Source organism: Phyllostomus discolor, chromosome 2 (genome assembly GCF_004126475.2).
Source record: "Phyllostomus discolor isolate MPI-MPIP mPhyDis1 chromosome 2, mPhyDis1.pri.v3, whole genome shotgun sequence".
NCBI lineage: Eukaryota > Metazoa > Chordata > Mammalia > Chiroptera > Phyllostomidae > Phyllostomus > Phyllostomus discolor.
In genome coordinates, this window is record NC_040904.2 from 156,344,854 (window position 1) to 156,365,097 (window position 20,244).

At 31.3% G+C, this 20,244-nt stretch overlaps 1 protein-coding gene across 7 annotated transcripts in view; it reads right to left on the minus strand.

The window, feature by feature from the left end:
• Nucleotides 1-20,244, minus strand: part of USP15 (ubiquitin specific peptidase 15) — a 113,484-nt gene that overhangs the window by 42,245 nt on the left and 50,995 nt on the right. For 6 of the 7 annotated variants that reach the window (XR_004901539.1, XR_004901540.1, XM_028533127.1 and 3 more), the window contains exons 6-8: nucleotides 20,071-20,132; nucleotides 6,961-7,047; nucleotides 572-716 (exon numbers count right to left, since the gene is read on the minus strand). Coding sequence is in view for 5 of the 7 variants with exons in the window: in XM_028533127.1 (XP_028388928.1) it covers nucleotides 572-716; nucleotides 6,961-7,047; nucleotides 20,071-20,132 (294 nt within the window). In the remaining 2 variants the exon portion in view is untranslated. The remainder of the gene's footprint in view (nucleotides 1-571; nucleotides 717-6,960; nucleotides 7,048-20,070; nucleotides 20,133-20,244) is intronic. The other variant, XM_028533128.2, reaches the window with a different exon arrangement.

Consider the following 20,244-nt stretch of genomic DNA (forward strand, 5'->3'; position numbering starts at 1 on the left):
GCAGTGATCTCTTATACCCTCAAATTAAGGATCTTTAAGAGAAAGTGATGTGTTAAAACATGTATAGAAAAGGAGGTCCATAAAATTTTCCCATTTCTAAAATCTTAATTTCACAGTATGATTAAAAAAGATTTAAAATAATTTTATTTAGAGTTAGTTAAATAAATAAATTTATTTATTGGTGACCATAAAATATTTATTCTCTAACATTCCCACCAATGTCCAAAAATACCCAAGAGACTTCTATTCAATATGCAGAGATCTCACTAGCTTTCTTTTCAGAGAGTCTAAGTTTTCTGTTTGGAATTACATTTTTGCATGAATTGATATTTAGTCTTCTACTATGTGGTCATCAATCATATGCCATCTAAATGAGGAATAAGATACTGATATTCTCCTACCAGCACTAGAATGAATGAGTCAAATGTGTATGCTTAAATATTCCATTTAAAAAGAAACCCTCAAAGCACATATAATACTCATAATGTGACATGTAAAACCCAATTCTACTCTTCTTATAGCCCTGATTTCCATGAAACACACAAGTTTCATATTGTTTGGAAATACCTACCTGAATAGCCGAGTTCATGAAACATGTGTTTCCCAAGTTACTTAGGCCACAGAGGCCTGGCTGCTCATTGTTTCTTCCAGGTTCTGAATAATCATAGTTCTTATAAGCAGTATATGATGGGAGACAATAATTTGAGTTTTTCACACTGGAAGAAAACAAAAAATATTTTTCATAATGCACCCAATTATTCAATATAGTTATAATGAACAGAGTATTTTAAACATATTGAGGTAGGTGGTCAGTCATTAAACTTTTTATAAAGCACTTAACTCAAGTTCTTCCTAAGACATGAACTTAAATCAAAATACTCTATTAATTAAGATACTACTCATACAATCAACAAAATCACTGTGTCATATACCATACCAACCAAAACAAACCACTATTATATCTTTCTACCCTTGATTAACTGGAGCAGCTTCATAGCTTGCCCCATTCTTCATTGCTCCATCAAATTTAAAACATTCAGATTTTAAACACCACCTGCAGCAATAAACCATCTGATTTATGTCCCTTTTATACCCTGCTACTGTAAGAGAATAGTAGAAACATGAGCAGCTGTACTTTAGTTACAGGCAAGAGCAGAATTTACAAGGCCTCTGTGACATCACTGTTCTGAAGATTCTATTTATAGCTTCTATGCTAGACTAGCAAAATCTAGTATTCAAATGTGGAAAAAAGCCAGGGGAGAGCAGGAATGCAAAAATAAAATGATTCTAAGCAAGTGCATTCCAGTATTATTTGGCTTCTCTTTGTATTAGTTAGAATAATGCAGTTTATTTAACTAGATAAATAAAACCTCAGGATAATTTATATTATCAGTATAATAAATACTAATCTTAAAAAAATATACAATCTTCAATCTTAGTGAATCAAGGTAATTTTAGAAAAAAGAAAAGTCAATCAATAAGTGAAATATTTTTTCTTTTCTTTCTCAAAAATATTCTATTTATTTATTTTTAGAGAGGGGAGGGGAGGGAGAGAGAAATGGAGAGAAACATCCATCAGTGGCTGGGCCTACACCCTAGGCATATGTCCTAACCAGGAACTGAACCAGTGACAACTTTTTGCTTTGAAGGATGATGCCCAACCAACTGAACCACACAGTTCAGGGACCCTCTTTCTTTTTACATGTAAAAAAATAATTTCCTGGAAAAGTATGGATTCTCCCTTAATTTTTAACAGATTATTTTATAAAATATTTGTGATGGATACTTTGTATATAATTCAAAAACATACTTTCAATTTTTTTTTTTTTTATTTCATTAGTACAAACCTGAACAAGACTCAGTGAGGTCATTCGCTAAAAGCAAACAATGATGTAAATAAAAAGCAAAAAATATTATAAATAAACATGACAATTTCAATTTTTTACAATTTGTTTGATATTTTTAAAAAGTTTTTAATTTCAAATATGTTGTATTGTAGCTTCTATACTACCACTTCATTATTTTAACAGCTTAAGTGGACTGTGCCACAGCTGTTCTAACAAAGCCTCTAATAAACACACACACAAGCTCACCCCAACAAGCTAAACAGGTAAAACACACAAAACCACATCAAACAAAATTACATGCTCAGTGCTAGCCCACTAATATTTTTGCATTTAAGAAAACATACCCCTCCATTAAAAACAAAAAGACTGAGTCCCTGACTAAAAAAACAATCTACCCTGGGATTAACAAAAATAGCAGCATCCAGAGAAATACAATCTTGATCATCAAATTCAGAATTGCTAGTCTTGCAGCCATATGTGTTTAAACTTAAAAAAAAAAAAGGGTATGAAACAAACAGAATTCAAGCATCTTCTGGTTTTTACAGATCATTAGCCTTATAATTAATATTTAATTTTATATTTCCAGTTATTAACAAGGTACAAGGCAACTATTAGCAATTCAAAATAAGTTCACTCAATGACTGATGACTGAATACTTGAATCTAACTTCAAAGACATGCAACAAAAAATTGAATCCTATTTTTTAAAAAAATTCTCTGAGTGCTAAAAATCAAGGTCTGCTATATACTAAGAAAGAGGCAAGGCCTATATTTTGTACACATTCTATACATTAAAAACATATATTCTGGGTATTAAAATATAAAATTTAAGCAGTCTACGAGCATACAGGGAAGGTATGCCCCAGTGCATGCTCATGCCTACACCTACATACATGTACGCACACAAATGCACATACACAGATGCAAGTAAAAAAACTTAAAGCACATTTACATGCTTATTCCATAAGTATATATTCAGTTATCTGTCTCTCCCACAAATAACACAAATGGGTGCTGGAAACTATTATTCTTTTTTTTTTTTTAAGATTTTTAAATTTATTTGATTTTTAGAGAGGAAAGGGAGGGAGATTGAGAGAGAGAGAGAGAAACATCAATGTGCGGTTGCTGGGGGTTATGGCCTGCAACCCAGGCATGTACCCTGGCTGGGAATCGAACCTGCGACACTTTGGTTCGCAGCCCGAGCTCAATCCACTGAGCCACGCCAGCCAGGGCTGAAACTATTATTCTTTGAGGCAACAGGATGTGATTTGCTGCAATAGCTTTTCCTATTTACTGAGAAATGAACAAAAAACTTATTTACAAATGCAGTTTTTGTTTTTGTCTTTTAAAACCCGAATCCTTAAAGAATTTCCGCATTTTAGTTTAAGTGACAGGGTAAGTATAAGCAAGTTCCAAAGATTCGGATTGTCTAGATGTACAATGACAAAAATTGATGAACTTAAAATACTTTAATACTATCTCGACTGGTCACTTACAATCTACATTTTATGTGCTTTCTAAATCAAGTATTAAAGTATGTAATGGGAAATACCAAAACCAACAGTTCTTTAAATACTTTGACAAAGTACATGGAAACTTAGGCTTGAAAGACAGATTCTATTTTTTCATGACTATTTCTGCTTTTTTTCCTAAAAGAGTATACGATCCTATAAAGCCATGCTACTTCAAAAATAAATACAATTACCATTAATCTTAACAGAAATTTTAATACTATACCAGATTAATTCTCACCTTAAATATAAATTAAAAGTATAACCTTTTTTGTAAAATTGAGCCCTTATCATTCTATAAAAATTTCAGACTGATTTTTCAATTAGCATTTACATTCGACATTATAAACATTATACATCTATAATTTAATTCTCATAACTATAATTATGCTCACTTTGCAGTTAATGAAATGACACTTGCAGCAAGTAGCTTGTTAAAAGCCAGATGGCTAGCTAGTTCTGGCACTCTCCAAAATCCATGTCCTTTTCCTGGCTTAATCTCTTACAGGGAATCATTTCCATTTCAAATAAGAACTTTAAATGAATTAACAGAAAAATAGAAATGTGTTCTGATGTGGAATGCTAAGAGTTGAGGCAATGAATACTTTAAGAAGATTTTTTAAAGGCAGTATTGTATCAAGGCAAATGTAGCAAGAGAGAAAAATGTAGGAAACAAAAAAAGAATGAATTTGGTACATATTAAAGATGTTCTTAAATTACAATTAGGGCAAGAACAAATGCTGTATGAACTAACAGGTAAAACAACTACATAGGGTAAACAAACAATAGTCCAGCAACTTGTTCTTCAGAATAAGTCCTTAGTAAAATCTTTATTAAACATAAATAATTCCAAGTTTACTTTGTTATTTACTTTACAGCCAATATTTTTATTTCTGGAAATGAAAATGGCCCATCTCGGTATTGTATCAGTTTAATTCAAATCTAAAGTTTGTAAATACATTTCATATTAAATGTACATTTCATATACAATGTATTAAAACTACCGACTTTAGTATATACTTTTACTTGTAGAATATCTCCACATATATAGTTTCAAAAATGCCCACAATCTAAAAAGGTCATTACTCACTTTACATATTTTTAATTAAAGGAATGATGCCGTTTCCATTTGAAGTCTTAAGCTGCTACTTATTTCCACAAATTGAACAGAAAATTAAGAAATAAATTCTAGGTGAAATAACTGTTTAGATATTTATGATAACATTTTTTGAAAATGGAAAAATACTTGTATATTATAAATATTTAAGTTTCACTCCTTATTTAAAAAGGCAAGCGTAACTTTTAAGCATGGTGATACCTCAGTAGCTACTTGCTTAAGGTTTCCTAATATGAAAGAACTATTTTAAAGTGCCTACAATAGACAAATACAAAAAGTTAAAAATATAATCTAGTCATAACAGTAGAGTCACTAGTTAATCATGGTTTAAAAAATAAGAAAATACTCCAATTCTTCTCTTAATATTTTCTGCAGTCAGAGTGGTTTTGAGATCAGATTTTACTGTCATATTTTTACTATGAGAGGGAAGTAAGACAAAACAGAAACACACCAGACCACATATACTAACAGTGACTCTAGTCAAAATACAGTCCTTGTTCAATAGTCTGTATACAATGTTAAAAATCTCTCTAAAGAGTAACTAAATACATGCTATACCTGGAACTGAATTATTTTATAGTAAATATCGGAGATATCCCCAACTGTAGAAACACAAGTAGTATTTTATCTCCTATATAAAATTATTTTTGATAAATTTAATCATATAAAACATAAACCAGATTAAAGGAAACTATTTCTTTTTAGTCATTTACCTGTGGATAAACATTTTTAAATAGAAAAGAACATACTATACTGCAATTCTGGATAATCACAGTGTCATATTTCATTATACTACAATATATTATTTATTACACTATGGTATACGTATCTTTTTATGAATCACTGAAATAATGGAATGAATGTTTTAAATCTTAACACATACGGCAAACTCTTCTCTAGAAAAGATGAACTAGTATTTCGACTAAACAATCCTTATATAGATATTCATCACTTAATTTTTCCCAATGAGACTGAGGCGGGAGAAAGTGGATAGATATCTCTATGGTTTTAATTTGTATATCTTTAGTTACTAGTGAATTAGAACATTTAAAATGCTTATATATTTTAATTTTTATTTTTATTGCCCAGCTGTATCATTTGCCCATTTTTCTAATTGTCTTAGAAAATTTCTCACTGATTTTTATGAACTTGATATATTAAGAATATTAACCCTTAGTATTTGCAACAAGTATTTTTCCATCTATTTGCCTTTTAATTTTTCTGCATTTGATGAAGAATAATTTAAAGTTTCAAAGGAAAATTATCAATAGCAATTCGATTTTCCTTACATTTCCTGGCTAACTTGCTTCATTCTCCATCAGTTTTAGAATGCTTTCTGATTACATTAAACTCATTTATATATAAAGGTCTATTTCTAGGCAGTGTTTTCTATTTCTAGTCTACTAATCTGTAAGTGTATTAGTGGGTCAGCAGTATGCAGTTAGAGTTCTTGTATCTTTATAATAGGTTACGATATTTAGTAAGATGACTCCTTTCTCATATTTCCTTTCCAAATCATTTTGACTATTCTTATATATTTATAATCCAGATGCATATTAAAATAATTTTGTCAATTATCCCCATTCTCCCCCTAAATATGAATTTTATGGGAAAACTAATTAAACCTATACATTCAATTAAAGGTGTTATTATAAAGATTAGTTGTCCAATAGGTTTAGCCTTTTTGAATTTACTCTTTTGGATAATCAGATGCCATTTATGAACTGGATAAGTACTACAGATATTTAACTATGTAAATACTGTTAATACATAAACCACAATGTACTTAACCAAGAAATAAAAAGAGAACAGTCATGTCTGGATTAACGTTCTTCCCATAATTTGACTGGATTGATTAAAATAAAGCTTTCTCCTTTTCTATAAAAGAAAAACCATGCCAATTTTCTAGGTAATACACCCATGTCAGAGGATCTGGTAAGGTCCAAGTGATTTTCAACTTTTTTTATTTCAGCAATAAAGCACACACCTTCACTAACTTTTATAAATTTCAGGATTCTGAATATTATTCAGGATGGGGCAAAGAACCTGTTTCTTTGAATGTTTTAAAAGAAAAAGTGATTGCCTTTATAATAAACATAAAAATTGTATGCTTTACAATTGTAAATCACTGATAAACACTTTTAAAAAATACTATATATTACATATCTAGTTCTAAAATGACATCTGAAATTTATATTCCTTCTAAAAAACTGAATTCTAACAGATTTCTATATGTATTTCAGTGTTTAGAATGTAAAATTCTAAAAAGTGCTTTATTTCTTTTAGTAAATTGCTGTATTAAATCAAGGAAAAGTTTATGTGTTCTTTCCTGAGAAGTTACTACTAGAAGATCTGACCAGTAATTTTTTAAAAAATCAGTTTTAATGCATTAAGACTTTTATCCTAAATTTTAGATACATGAGATTTTTTTGCAACCACAATAGGGCGATCAATTAAACAAAGAGTTCTTAAGATTCAGTGCTTACTTTCTGTTGTTGATGTTGTTATAATTATTTGATAGAGATGAAGGAGAGATCTTTGGTAAAGTTGAAAAATTGGATGCACCTGGGGACCTTTAAAAATATGAAAATGTTAAATTAGATAAAAACGCGGAATTTTAAAATTAATTATGAAATAAAGAAAAGAACCAGTAGATGACAATGTATGTAGTAAATGAATGCTGGAAAACAGATTTATGAGTAAAATCACTATATATCTTTTGGTTTTCAATTTCCAATGTATTCTTTTATATAAAAAAAATAGTACAAAGGGAAGTACTTTCAAAAGGAATTTATGATATTAAATAAACAACTTGATATTACTCCCAAAGATTTACTAACCCAATAACACTATGAGTTCAGATAACCACAATGAATATATTGCAATCAATAATTTCCTTAAATGAATAGAATTAAAATATTAATTTTTAAGGAAACATAAATAAAATGCATTTTGTGTCTCAGTAGGTGCCATGACATTCTAATTATATATATCGGCAGAGATACCTCTGATATACCGATTCTTTACAATGTAGGGAACAGAAAGAGAACAGCGTAAGAGTTCAAAACATAATCCCAGAAGTAATATTTGGCCAAAGTTATCTCTGCAAACACAGAAGAGACATAGATGTGACTGTATGTTGCATACCTCACTAATTCAAAATCTTTTTGGAGAAATCCCAGTTACTAGCCTTTATTCAACTATTGCTTTAAAGGCATATTGATTAATTTAAAATCAACAAACCCACTATAAAGTACTTAAAAGCTTACAGAAGATTTCATTTCCATTTTAACTTTATAAACAATTTAAATTTACTAGGCAACATTTAGCCATGGCCTGTAAAAAGACAACTTTTAGTCTAGTATCTCAGTCATCATAAATTCTAAATTGGCGAGGCCCAAAGTGATCAGTTTTTTAAAAATTATTTTATTTCCTCTACTCAAATGCTAATGAACAATGAAATGGCCAATGGGCAGGAAAGTACAGCTTTCAGCAAACTGGATTTCTTTAAATCTATGTGCTTAGAATACATTATGCAGAATAAATGATGGGTAATAGAATTTCTTACATATACAATTTTTAATTTAATTTTTGACATTTTATATATTATAAAATCTTGGTAAAAATTTTTCTTCATTTTAAAGGTTCTTTTTGTTGATGCAGGCTGTATATAGGTAGATTACATTGAGATTTCTATTTAGGTGCCTTTCTGAACAGAAGACCCTTACAACCAACCAAATTTTAATATAAAACAAGTTAGAGGATCTATTTAAAAGGCCATTTAATAATCCTAATAATTTAAGGTATGCTAGTTTTAAAATATTAATAAAAATATAGGAGTATCCAGGCATTTTTCCCTTATGTTTGGAATGCTAAATTAGAAAAAAAACCCTACATTTACCAGACATTGAGATATAATAAATTAAGGAGTTGCTCATTTTTCAAAATGTTTGACTATATTTTAAATTCATTACAACTTTTCAGAGACATAGATATAAACCAAAATGTACAGAGATTTTACTTATAGCAAAAATTATGAAAATAAAGATAAATCACATCATCCAATAAAGTGGCTGAGGTACATATACAGGGCAAAAGTAGGTTTTCAGTTGTTCATATGGAAAATAATACAATAAATAATAATATAAGAATAAACCATTTTGTGTACTCAAAACTGTAAACCTACTTTTGCCTCACCCTGTATGTTATTTTCTTTCTTTTTCTGTCCATCTGTGGCCTTTTTACTGTTCATTAACTACTCTATCCAAGGATAGTATTAGAAGTTTCTATGAAATTAATTAAAACATTCAAGCGTTGATTAAATGATTACCAAGACTTCACCCTTGGTAAATAGTAGGAATATAAAGACATTGTTTCTGATCTCAAATAGCTCACAAATTAATGAAAGAAAAGGACACATAAGCAAAATGACCATAAAACAGTATAAAAACTATGACAAATTTTAAAATTATAACAGAATATAAAATTTTGTGGGCAGTAACATGCAGTAATTTTAAAACTTTGTGCACAGAGGGGTAGGGGGAACTGAGAGTATTTCAGGTAGCAAGAACAGCACATGCAAATATAGCAAACTAGAGATATTATAAGGTGTTTAGGGAGTTAATAAATTTGGATTGGCTGAAAGAGTAGGAAGAATGTAGTGATAGGAACACAAGTTAGTAAGGTGTGTATGATAACAAAGAATCTTTCATGTTCTGTGAAGGAATATGGATTTTATCCAATTGTGTTAGGGGAAGTAGAAAGATTTTAATAGGGTATCAACATAATCAGATTTGCGTTCTAGAAAGGTAACTCCCGGGGAAAAGAAAGACACTTAAGATTGGAAGCTCATTTAGGAGACCATAAAAATAATAAAGGTAAGAATTAATAAAGGCTGGGGCTAAGAGAGTAGAATGGCAAGGGCAACATGTCTTGAATGTTTAGGAAACAATTCTCAAAGTACAGTCCAGGGGGCTCTAAGATCCTTTCAGGGTGCCCATCTATGAGGTCAAAACTATTTTCATAACAATATCAAAATGCTATTTAAATGGTATTTGACCTTTTTCACAGGGTGAATAATTGTAATGACAGTATAAAAAAAATGCTGGGTAAAAATGCTGCCATATTAGCATGAATTAAAGCAGTAGGACCAAACTATATACTGGAACCACTGTATTCTTTACTACATCCCCACCCCTGGAGTAGAAAATACAGTTCCACTTAATAATATCCATGTTAAAAAATAAAAATTATTAATTTTATTAAATCATGACCTTTATCTTCTTTTAATATTGTGTAACAAATCAGAAAGTTTTCAAAAAGCACACCTACCTACCAAAGTAACATGGTTGTCATGAAAAGTAGTGCAATTATCTGAATTTCAAGCAAACTAGCCCTTCTTCTCATGACACCACTCTTTTCACTGTTTTATATAAAAGGCTATCTGGCAGATGTTTTCTCAAAAATACAGGAAGGGGGCCTGCAACTTCAAGGAAAACAACTTTTTGTTGCCAATGACCAAATTCAAATGTTCAACCAAAAAAACAGAACTTTGGAAAACTAAGTCAAGTTTCCAAGTCAGGCCACAGTGAGCCTGATAGCTTCCTACTACTCAAACTTTTCTCATAAAATTGGTGATGTTTTAACAAGTGTGATTTTAAAAATATATTGTATAATGAAATATATCATCACTTGGAATACCTGCATTTACCCAGTGAATCAACATTCTCCACTGCATGAAGATTTTAATGTAACAGTATAAAAAGTTCATTGACCTGACTTTAAATTCCACATTGTAATTAACTTTTCATCATTAAACCACCACCAGCTGAGTTCTGATGTAGTATCAATCATCTGAAAAACTTTTCCCTGTACCAGCTATATATTTCTGTGAGGCTAGATATATAACCCAAACTATACATCTCAATAAATTGAAAGCAGAAGCACTTAAGAGAATTTAGATATCTTCTATTCAGTAAAATATTAAAGACATCTGCAAAAACGTAGAGCAATTCTGTTGTCCTCAGTACATCTTTTTTGAAAATAGTTATTTTTCACAAAATATGTCAAAATATAATAGTTTTATATTATTTATAAATACATATTTAAAATTTTATTTTGAATTTCTAAAATATATGTATCAATAGATATAAACCAATGACGGAAGTTCTTTGGGTCCTGAACTTTTAAGAATGTAAAAGGGTACTGAGATCAAAACATTTGAAAACTTTAGGTTTAGGAGGTAGAATCTGTAAGACTTGGTGACTAATTAAATAAGAGAAACAAAGTTAAAGGAAGAACTCAAGATGGTATCTGAAATAAAGAAGACAGGATATAGATATAGTTTAGGTTGAGGAGGTGGGAGAATGCGGGTTAAAAAGATTTTGAGTTCAATATGACATGGTAATTCCTATATGACATTTAGGAAAAATCTGAAATTCAGAAGAGAGCTCCACTGGAAATACAGAAAGGCACATCTGTGTCAGTTTGAGCTAAACAGGATTAGCGCAGAGTCCATCCACTGATTTTGAGTGTATTATGGTATGAAAGGAGAGGTCCTCAGATGGAAATTTGTGGAGTATCAATTTATTTAAAGCATGAGAAGAGCTGCTGCATACAGTCAGTGGAATTATATAATGCACAGTGCCAAGGAAAGTCTTTTACACAGACTGCAATGTGAACAATACCCTCAAGAACTGCTTAGTATACAATCTGTACAACCAAACATAGCAGCCCAGGAAAGGAAGAGAGACAGTCAGAGAGAGGATTGGTCAGAGAGGTGAAAATACTACCTGAAAAACTATGGTATAATGGATTCAAATTCTTTAGAAGATAGTTACCAAAAGGAAGTTTTAAAGAAAGGTGAAATAAACTACGTTAAAAAAAAGTCTAATAAGGAATAGTTAAGTATGGCCTTTTTAAAGAAACTGGCTGTCAAAACAAAAATTTAAGAATGGAAGAATGGTATTTGAGGAAAGTTTATGGCTTTTTTTTTTAAAGATGGAAGAGATTTGTTTGTATTTATAGGCTATGGGAAAATGACTCTGGAAAAGAAACAGGAATAAATGAGCATTATTTGACTGTCTACTATATTGTAGTAGAGTGCTAAGCATTTGTATAGGTATAAGAGAAAGGATAAAAGAAAAAGCAAAGTCTAGGAAGCATTGGATTGGGATAAATAACTGGTGGAGAGATTGTTCTCAAGCATCATGAAGATTAGAGAGAGGAGAGATGTGGTCCACAGGTCACTTTAAAATATAACACTTTTAAAATGCTGTTACAGATACTGATCACTTAGTTATTCTAGTTTTCACTTCTGACCAACCTACCTAACATTTAGTTTTTTTTAGAGGCTGACTAGTCAGTCTGTGGATTATAACCTGAGCCCTTTGGCTCTCTTCCTTTGATGTAATTTAGATTATATCATTAGCAATTCTGCTCTAATGTCTTTCTAAAGAGAAGAGACAAAAACGCTTAGAATATTACATATAGCTATTAAGCCATAGATTAGGTACTAAATTTAACCAACCTAGTGTTAAACTAATTTTTGCTAGTTTGAGGCAGATGTAATATAAGGCGGTGATTTATAACAAGACAGAAAAAGGTAAAACATAAATGTAGCTAAAATAATTTCATAGAGAAAATTAAACTTTATCCCTGACAACTGAATGCACTATTTCAATTTCCCTATTCTTGATTTTTCGATGAAAAGCATGCAATTCAAGACTAAGTTAAACTTCTAACTTCAATAGAAAAATACATCTTATTCTTGGTAAATTAACTGAATACTGAACATACTAGTAAATCTAATACCATGCTGAGGAACCAAGAAACAAAAAAAAGAAAGAAAGGAAGAAAGAAAGAAAGAGAGAGAAAGAAAAAAGAGAGAGCGGTTAAGTCTGAAAGCTGACATAGCGAAAATTATTTAAAGATTTAAATAGTTTATTTAAATTACTTAAACATTTTTATAGTTACTTTCAAATCTGACATAACAACCCAACTTTGTAAAATCTAACAATTATAAATCAAAATTATCTTTAAAAAAACAAGAGCAATTTGAAACTTTCTCAGTTTTTAACAATTATGCTGATATAAATTCTTGGAGAAAAAAATGACATCTCTTGAAAAATTAAACACTTTTACTGTTGTGAGATACAGATTAATTCATTGCAATAAGCAGTTGCTACATTTGTCTCTGCTAATGTCAGGAAGGGTGTTAGGAACTTAAAGGTAAACAAAAGTGAGTTGAAGGGAATTTATATATAAATTGCTTCTTATAATTTTATTTTTTAATAAATAAATTTATTAACTTATTAACTGCTAGTTAAGGCATTTTTATTTTCAACTTCTTATTATAGAAATTTCCAAACATACACAAGCCCTCATATACCCTATATCAGTCACTCAGCTTTAAAAATTAATGTTCTGTCACTCTTTGTAATCTCCTCAGCCTTCCCCCATGTCTTTGCTGGAATATTTTAAAGCAAATCTCAGGCATTCATCAGTAAACCTGTAAACACTACAGTATTCAACCACAATAGGTGACAAATCTTTTTTAATACCATTGTTAGTCCCAATCTAATAGCTCATGTTCAGTTTTATCCCAATTTTCTCAAAGTATCTTCTCTCCTGAAATTGGTTAGTTTGAATCAGAATCTTAAAAAAGTCAATATATTTGCAGATTAGTTAATCTTCCAAGGCCCTTACTGCTCCTGTCAACTGAATTCTTCTCTGGCTTTATCTTATTGTGACTATGTCCATTTTCCATTTGTCCTGATTTCTGTATTCCTATAGTTAACTTTGACTTACACAGGTTACTGTTAATTGCTCAATTCCTTTTTGGAACAAATCAGGGGAGAGAGGAAGAAATAACATAGCCAAGAATTGTCTGTGAGTACCTGTGAATATCAAGCATCTATGTGAGAACTGTGCACTTATATTACATTCATTTATGCATAAAATAACTGTCTAAATCTTCTAACTTCAATTAAATTTGGAAATCACCTTTTAAAAAAAGATTTTATCCATTTTATTTTTAGATAGAGGGGAAGGGAATAGAAAGAGAGGAAGAGGAACATTGAGGTGTGGTTGCCTCTCATGTGCCCCCCACTGGGGACCTGGCCTACAACCCAGGCATTTGCCCTGATTGGGAATCAAACTGTTGACCCCTTGGTTCACAGGCCAGCACTCAATCCACTAAGTCACACTAGCCAGGGCCAAATTTATGTACTTTCATAGAAACATTAAGAGTGTGATTTCTGTGAATTATACCTCTTTTAGTATCAACAACAGAACTGCATAACTAAATCTACTGAAGTTTCAATATGCAGAGGCCATCATGCTTATAAATACTTGAGATGTCTCAGCAAAATTTCTGTTAAAAAGAAAACAATACATGATAGAAGTTTCCTTATATTTTAATAATTTTCAATCAAATAGGTCTATCTACCATTTCTAAATCCATTTCTACAGTTATTTAGTAATTATGTATGCTAAATGGACTTAATTAATCTCTAAAAATTCTAAAGCATACACTAAGTTTCTTCTATTTGCATTTAAACAGGTATTGTAGGGTACTGAAAAAGACTGTAAAAAAAAAAAACCCCCAAACCAGAAACAGAATATTGCAGAGTCACCTGGGTGGTTATTATTTATCCTGACCAAAAGTAGTATGCAATGGTTTTATTTATAAAGTGCTCCCTCTCTCCAGGCACTCAGGGACAGAGTACTGCAAAAATACTAAATGGCACTAGATACAGTTTGTAGTTTATAGTTAGGGCTTCAGTCACCAAATTGGAATTCTGTTAATCAGGACAACACAGATGGTAGAGGGAGAATGTGTGAGTAAGACTACTGGCTTAGTTTTCCATTTGATTTTTTCAGCGTCTCATATCTTATCTGGTTGATTTGGTTTCTTCTCTGGCTATTTTCTAGCCCATGAAAACTGCCTTTTTACAATCATCAATGACACTCTTTTTTCACTAGATACTCAATAATGTCTTTTGTCAATATTTTTGAGCAATTAATGAAGATGTCTGAATTAAATCAACTTTCTATGATACTCTCACAAGAGGAATTTTTACTTATTTCAGAAAACCAGCAACATTTGCAATTTTTCTATAATGTTAATAACTCTAAGGCATTCTTTGAAATAACTATACCTAAATGAAACAATAAGAAAAAATAGTATAATTTAGTCAAAATTTATTAAAGTTTTTACCTTAGTTAGAAGTTATAGCTAAGGAAGAAGGTGCTAACATTAAACAAATTTTCTGGAATTCTATTAGTAAGGGAGACTCTATTGGTTAGTTTCTCCTCCGTTTAGTACCATCCAGTCTTCTACAACTATTCCAGTTTAATTATTTAGAAATACAATTTAAACTAGCTACACATCCCCAACAAGTAGGTTATCACCTGCTAACAAAATCTTTGTAAAATGGTCATACTTTAACAGAAAAGAAAAGCAACCTCAGAGGATTTATAATTTTTCTAAGGTGTCATTAGAAAATACAGTGATTTTGAGAACTCTTAAGAAATTACAAAGCCCTGGCTGGCATAGCTCAGTGGATTGAGCGCGGGCTGGGAACCAAAGTGTCCCAGGTTCGATTCCCAGCCAGGGTACATTCCTGGGTTGCAGGCCATAACCCCCAACAACCGCACATTGATGTTTCTCTCTCTCTCTATCTTCCTCCCTTCCCTCTCTAAAAATAAATAAATAAAATCTTAAAAAAAAAAAAAAAAGAAATTACACACTTCAAAGTAGATTAGAAATGAAAGTTTTGGAAAAAAACTAATCACTTGAGTATTTTTAAAATATAATTTAAATATAAAGATAAAAATTTCAAGTAACATTTTGTTATCTAGAGAAAAATCCAGACAGAAAACTTTGAGTTTTTTTTAAGGTAGGTTTTAGATTTCTAGTAAGATTTTGAGTTTTTTAGATTACATACATTTTTAAAAGTTCAGTACATGTTGTAAACAAAATTATAGTCAACCCTTAACATTTTAAACTATGTAGCACTTACTCTCAGTTAAGTAGTCCAAAAATTTGTGCTTCAGCTAAGGATATATGATCTCAATTCTGATCAAAATGGGCCTAGTACAACTTTAGTATCTTCAAAGCACTTAAGTTTCTCTGTTTTCAGCAGTATAAAAAAGTCAGATAAGTAAGACACTAACATACTTTCTCTTATGCTTACTGTAGTGGTATTCTTACCTTTTGTTGTTCATAGCAGCACCTAAAATGCAGATTCCTGGGCCCATGAAAGATTAACATTCTGCTGGTCAGGGGTGAGGACCCTGGAAGCTGCTGTCTATGGTGGTTTACATATCACACATTAAGAAACACTGCCGACAGAATTTCTACCAAATCAGAAATTCTTGGGATGGGTCTAGAAAACTGTGTTTTAACAAACTCAACAGGTGATCCTTCTTTTACCATATTACAGCTTTTAATAACTTTCCCTCAACATTTTAAAAAGATTTTATTTATGTATTTTAGAGGGAAAGGAGTGAGAAAGAGAGGGAAACATGAATGTGCTAGAGAAACATCAATAGGTTGCCTCTTGCATGCCCTCAACCAGGGACCCTGCCTACAACCAGGGGATGTGCCCTGATTGGGAATCAAACCAGAAACCTCTTGATTTGTGGAATGATGCCCAACCCACTGAACTACACCAGTCAGGGCAATTTTCAACTTTTGATGCTCTGTGTAGGAACTGGTTATGTGCTAAGCCATATGAGCACCCAACAGATCCCAGGTTAGGGATGTTTTATTAGAACTAGCATCTCCATACCATATTAAGGACAAGGAGCTGTCTCCTGACAGACATGATGGAAATTTTGAGTGTACAAAACAGGCTGTTCTGTATCTCAATATCTTGAAATTTCTTTCTTGAGGGTCTAAAATTAAATGCCCTATGCTGGAGCTGAATTTGTCTAAATTACATGTGTTTATAATGTGACTTCAATAAATATACAGAATTCCACTTTTTTTGGAAACAGGTATTCATCCAGAAAAAAAAACTGCATCCTTATCTCAATTATACACATATAAATAAAAACAAGTGACAATTCCTCAACCTTTTGTTTTCTTTTCTAACCAGTACTCCAATTTTTGTACACTTTAAGTGCTATTTCTATATTCTTAAACATTTTTATACAATATGTTCTATTCTTTAACATAAACATACATAATGGTACTGTATTAAACTTAAATTTACAAAATGGTACTGAATTAAAATCTCATTTTGTTTTTATTTTTTTCTCTCAATTTTATGTTTTAAAACTTATCCAGTTTTAAAGATTGCACCATTATTACTTCCACCTGCTACACTGATATCCACAGTACACCACCATTCTTCTTTCATTGAATTAATTGGGTTGACATTGATTCACAATACCATACAGATTTCAAATGTACAACTTAACAAAACATCATTCGTATACCGCATCTTAATCACTTAATCTGTGACAGAGACTTAAGCTAAGCTACCTCCAAATTACCCCTACCACTACCACAAACAATACAGCTACAAAGACTGTGCCATCAGGGACCTGTGTAAAAATTCCACTGAGTGCTGGGTTAGAGGGATTAAGCATTCTTGATTTAACTGAACACTGACTGATTTACAGAATGGTGGTACTAGTTTATATTCCCACCATTATACAGAAGACTTCTCTCACAACCCTCTACACACTTTGTATTGGCTATCTTTTAAATTTGTGTCATTCTGAAGACCATTAGGTTGTATTTTATGCCTTATTTTTTCTAATTACGAATGAATTTGTATATATCCTCATCTACCTGTTAGCACTTGGACTTCCCCTTATTATTGAGTACCAGCCTCCGAACCAAAGGGCCGATGGTTCATTTCCCAGTCAGGGCACATGCCTGGGTTGTGGGTCAAGTCCCCAGTATGGGGTGTGCAAGAGGCAACCACATATTGATGTTCCTCTCTCTCTCTTCCCCTCTACCTAAAAATAAATAAAATCTTAAAGACTAAATGTGAATATTCATAAAGATATTCCTAACTTCTAAAACTTCATCAAGAAATCTACATAATTCTACCATGTGCTTTTTATATTCTTCTTATAGTAAGTTCTACCCTTGTATTATATCCAACTGAATAGAGTAAGAATAAAATGTGACTAATGTATTTAGGCACATTCTCATGAAATTTAAATTAAAAAACTTTACACAAGGTAAAAAGGATAGAGAACCATTTATTAAAGATGCATTTTAGTTTTGAAGAAAAGTAAGTTCCAGATCTTTCTTCTCTTTTATTTACTACAGCGATCTTCAACCTTTTGCATCTTATGGCACACATCAATTACTAAAATTCTGCAGCACATCAAAAGATATATTTTTTGCCAATTTGACAAAAAAAGGTATTTTGATTCATTCACACCAGAAGGCTATTGTTGTGTTGGTTGTTTTTATTTTTTTTATTTGGCAATCTAAGGGAAAAAAGGTCAGGGCCCCTGAGTAAATGGTCAGGTATTGCATGTTTTAAAAATTCTTGTGGCAAACAGTGTGTCATGGGGCATACCAGTTGAAAACTGCTGATTTACTGTATTAGTGAATAAAAATTATCATTAATTTAGTTGAGTCATTATTTTAAGTATTTCAAAATACTGGTCTACATTTTTATTAGAAAACCTGGAACTCCAAAAGCTCTAGAAACTTAAAAATTTTTTCGAAGTTCATTTGAGTGTAATCTAACATGAACTAATATGAGACTATTTATAATCCTTATTATCCTATTGAGTGTAAATGCTTGCTGAATATTAATGCATTTGATTATGACAGGTCCCCCTGAGCTCTACTGAAATATAAAATAATAGGTGGCATATGCACCTATTTACTTCTCAAAGGCTTACTTATTTTTAAAAAGATTTTATTTATTTGTTTTTAGAGAGAGGAGAAGGGAAGGAGAAAGAGAGGGAGAGAAACATAGATCAGTTCCCTCACATCCTGCCGCCCAACTGCAGGGACCTCACACACAACCTAGGCAAGTGCCTTGACCTGAAATTGAACCTGTTACCTTTCAGTTCTCAGACAAATGCTCAACCCACCGAGCCACACCAGCCAGGGCTCCAGGGTTTAAAGATATAACTAGCCTTAAGTGTTTTTTAATAATGGAGTATAGATCCTAGACCAAGGTCATGAAGCTCTTCCCCGAAGATTTCTTTTAGAAGTTTTATGGATCTGGGCTTTATTTTTAAATCTTTAAACCACATATCTGATAAAGAATGAATATCCAAAAATATAAGAAACTCCTACAATTCAACAGCAGAAGAAACCAAATAACCAGATTAAAAAATGGACCTATGACTTGAATAGACATTTCTCCAAAGAAGGCATTCAAATGGTCAACAGGTATATGAAAAGATGGTTAACATAAGTAATCACTGTAGAAATTCTCATTAAAACCAGGAGATATCCCCTCACATCTATTAGGGTGCTGTTATCAAAAGAACAAAAGATATGTGCTAACAAGAATGTGGAGAAATTGGAATCCTTACTGTTGATGAAAATGTAAAATAATGCAGTTGACATGAAAAACAGTAGAAAGTTACTAAAAAGAAATAAAAATAGAAATACAGTATGATCCAGAAATCTCACTTCTGGGTATTTATCCAGAGAAACCAAAATCAGTATCTCATAAAGATATCTTCATTCCCATGTTCACTGCAGTACAATTTATAACAGCTAAGATATGGAAACAATCTAAATGTCCATCAACAAATGAATGGTTGTAGAAAATGTGGTATATACGTAGATTGGAATATTATTCAACCTGCTGTGTGTGATAACAGGGATGAATGTGGGATATACTATGCTCGGTAAAATTAGCTTATCACATTAGGACAAATACTGTGTGATTCTACTTATATGAAGTATCTAAACTAGTCAAACTCATAGAAACAAAGTAAAATGGTAGTTACTGACAGAAGGAGGAAATGAAAAGTTAGTGTTCAACAGGAACAGCTTCAATTATACAAGATGAACAAATTCTAAAGATCTGCTGTACAATGATGTGCTTAGAGTTAACAGTGCTGTATTGTGAACTTAAAAATTTGTTAAGACGGTGTATTTCAAGTATTTTTAAAAAGTTAAAAAGATTTCTAATTTTTCATCCTTCATTTACTATCAAAAGCAATCCTTATACTCTTGTATCTCTCCTTGTGCTTCTATATTCTGAAACATTGATTTTAATAAATAAAAATGTAACTTTCATAGCAGAATCATTATGATAAAGAATGTTCTTTTAGCAGACACTTGAGAATATCACAAACTTAAAATATTAAACAAAATGTTTAACAGTGATTTAACTGTATTAGACAATATAACATAACATTTATAACCTTTATACTGTACCTCACTCTGTAAGAAATTTGAATTGGAAGCCTTTTTAGTAATAGAATATTAATTTAGGGAACAAATTTAGATAACTCCTATACTGAAAATAAAATATTAAAATATAAAGAATATATGTACAGCACACAATTAGATTCTATCGTTCTGGATTTCATCATCTCAAATCAAAGGCTTCTAAATCATGCAATATGCCATAAAAAATGGAAGCACTTACTTAGGAGTAGAAGGACCCCTTGGCCATGTTCCATCTTCATTTTTCTGTTCTATCACTAACACCTAAAAATACGACACAATAAAAGAGTGTTTTTCTTAACCCCAATGTTAAAAGAGTTTTAGAAGACTAGCTGGACTCACTAAGAAACTAAAGTAACCCTGTTGATTAATTAAA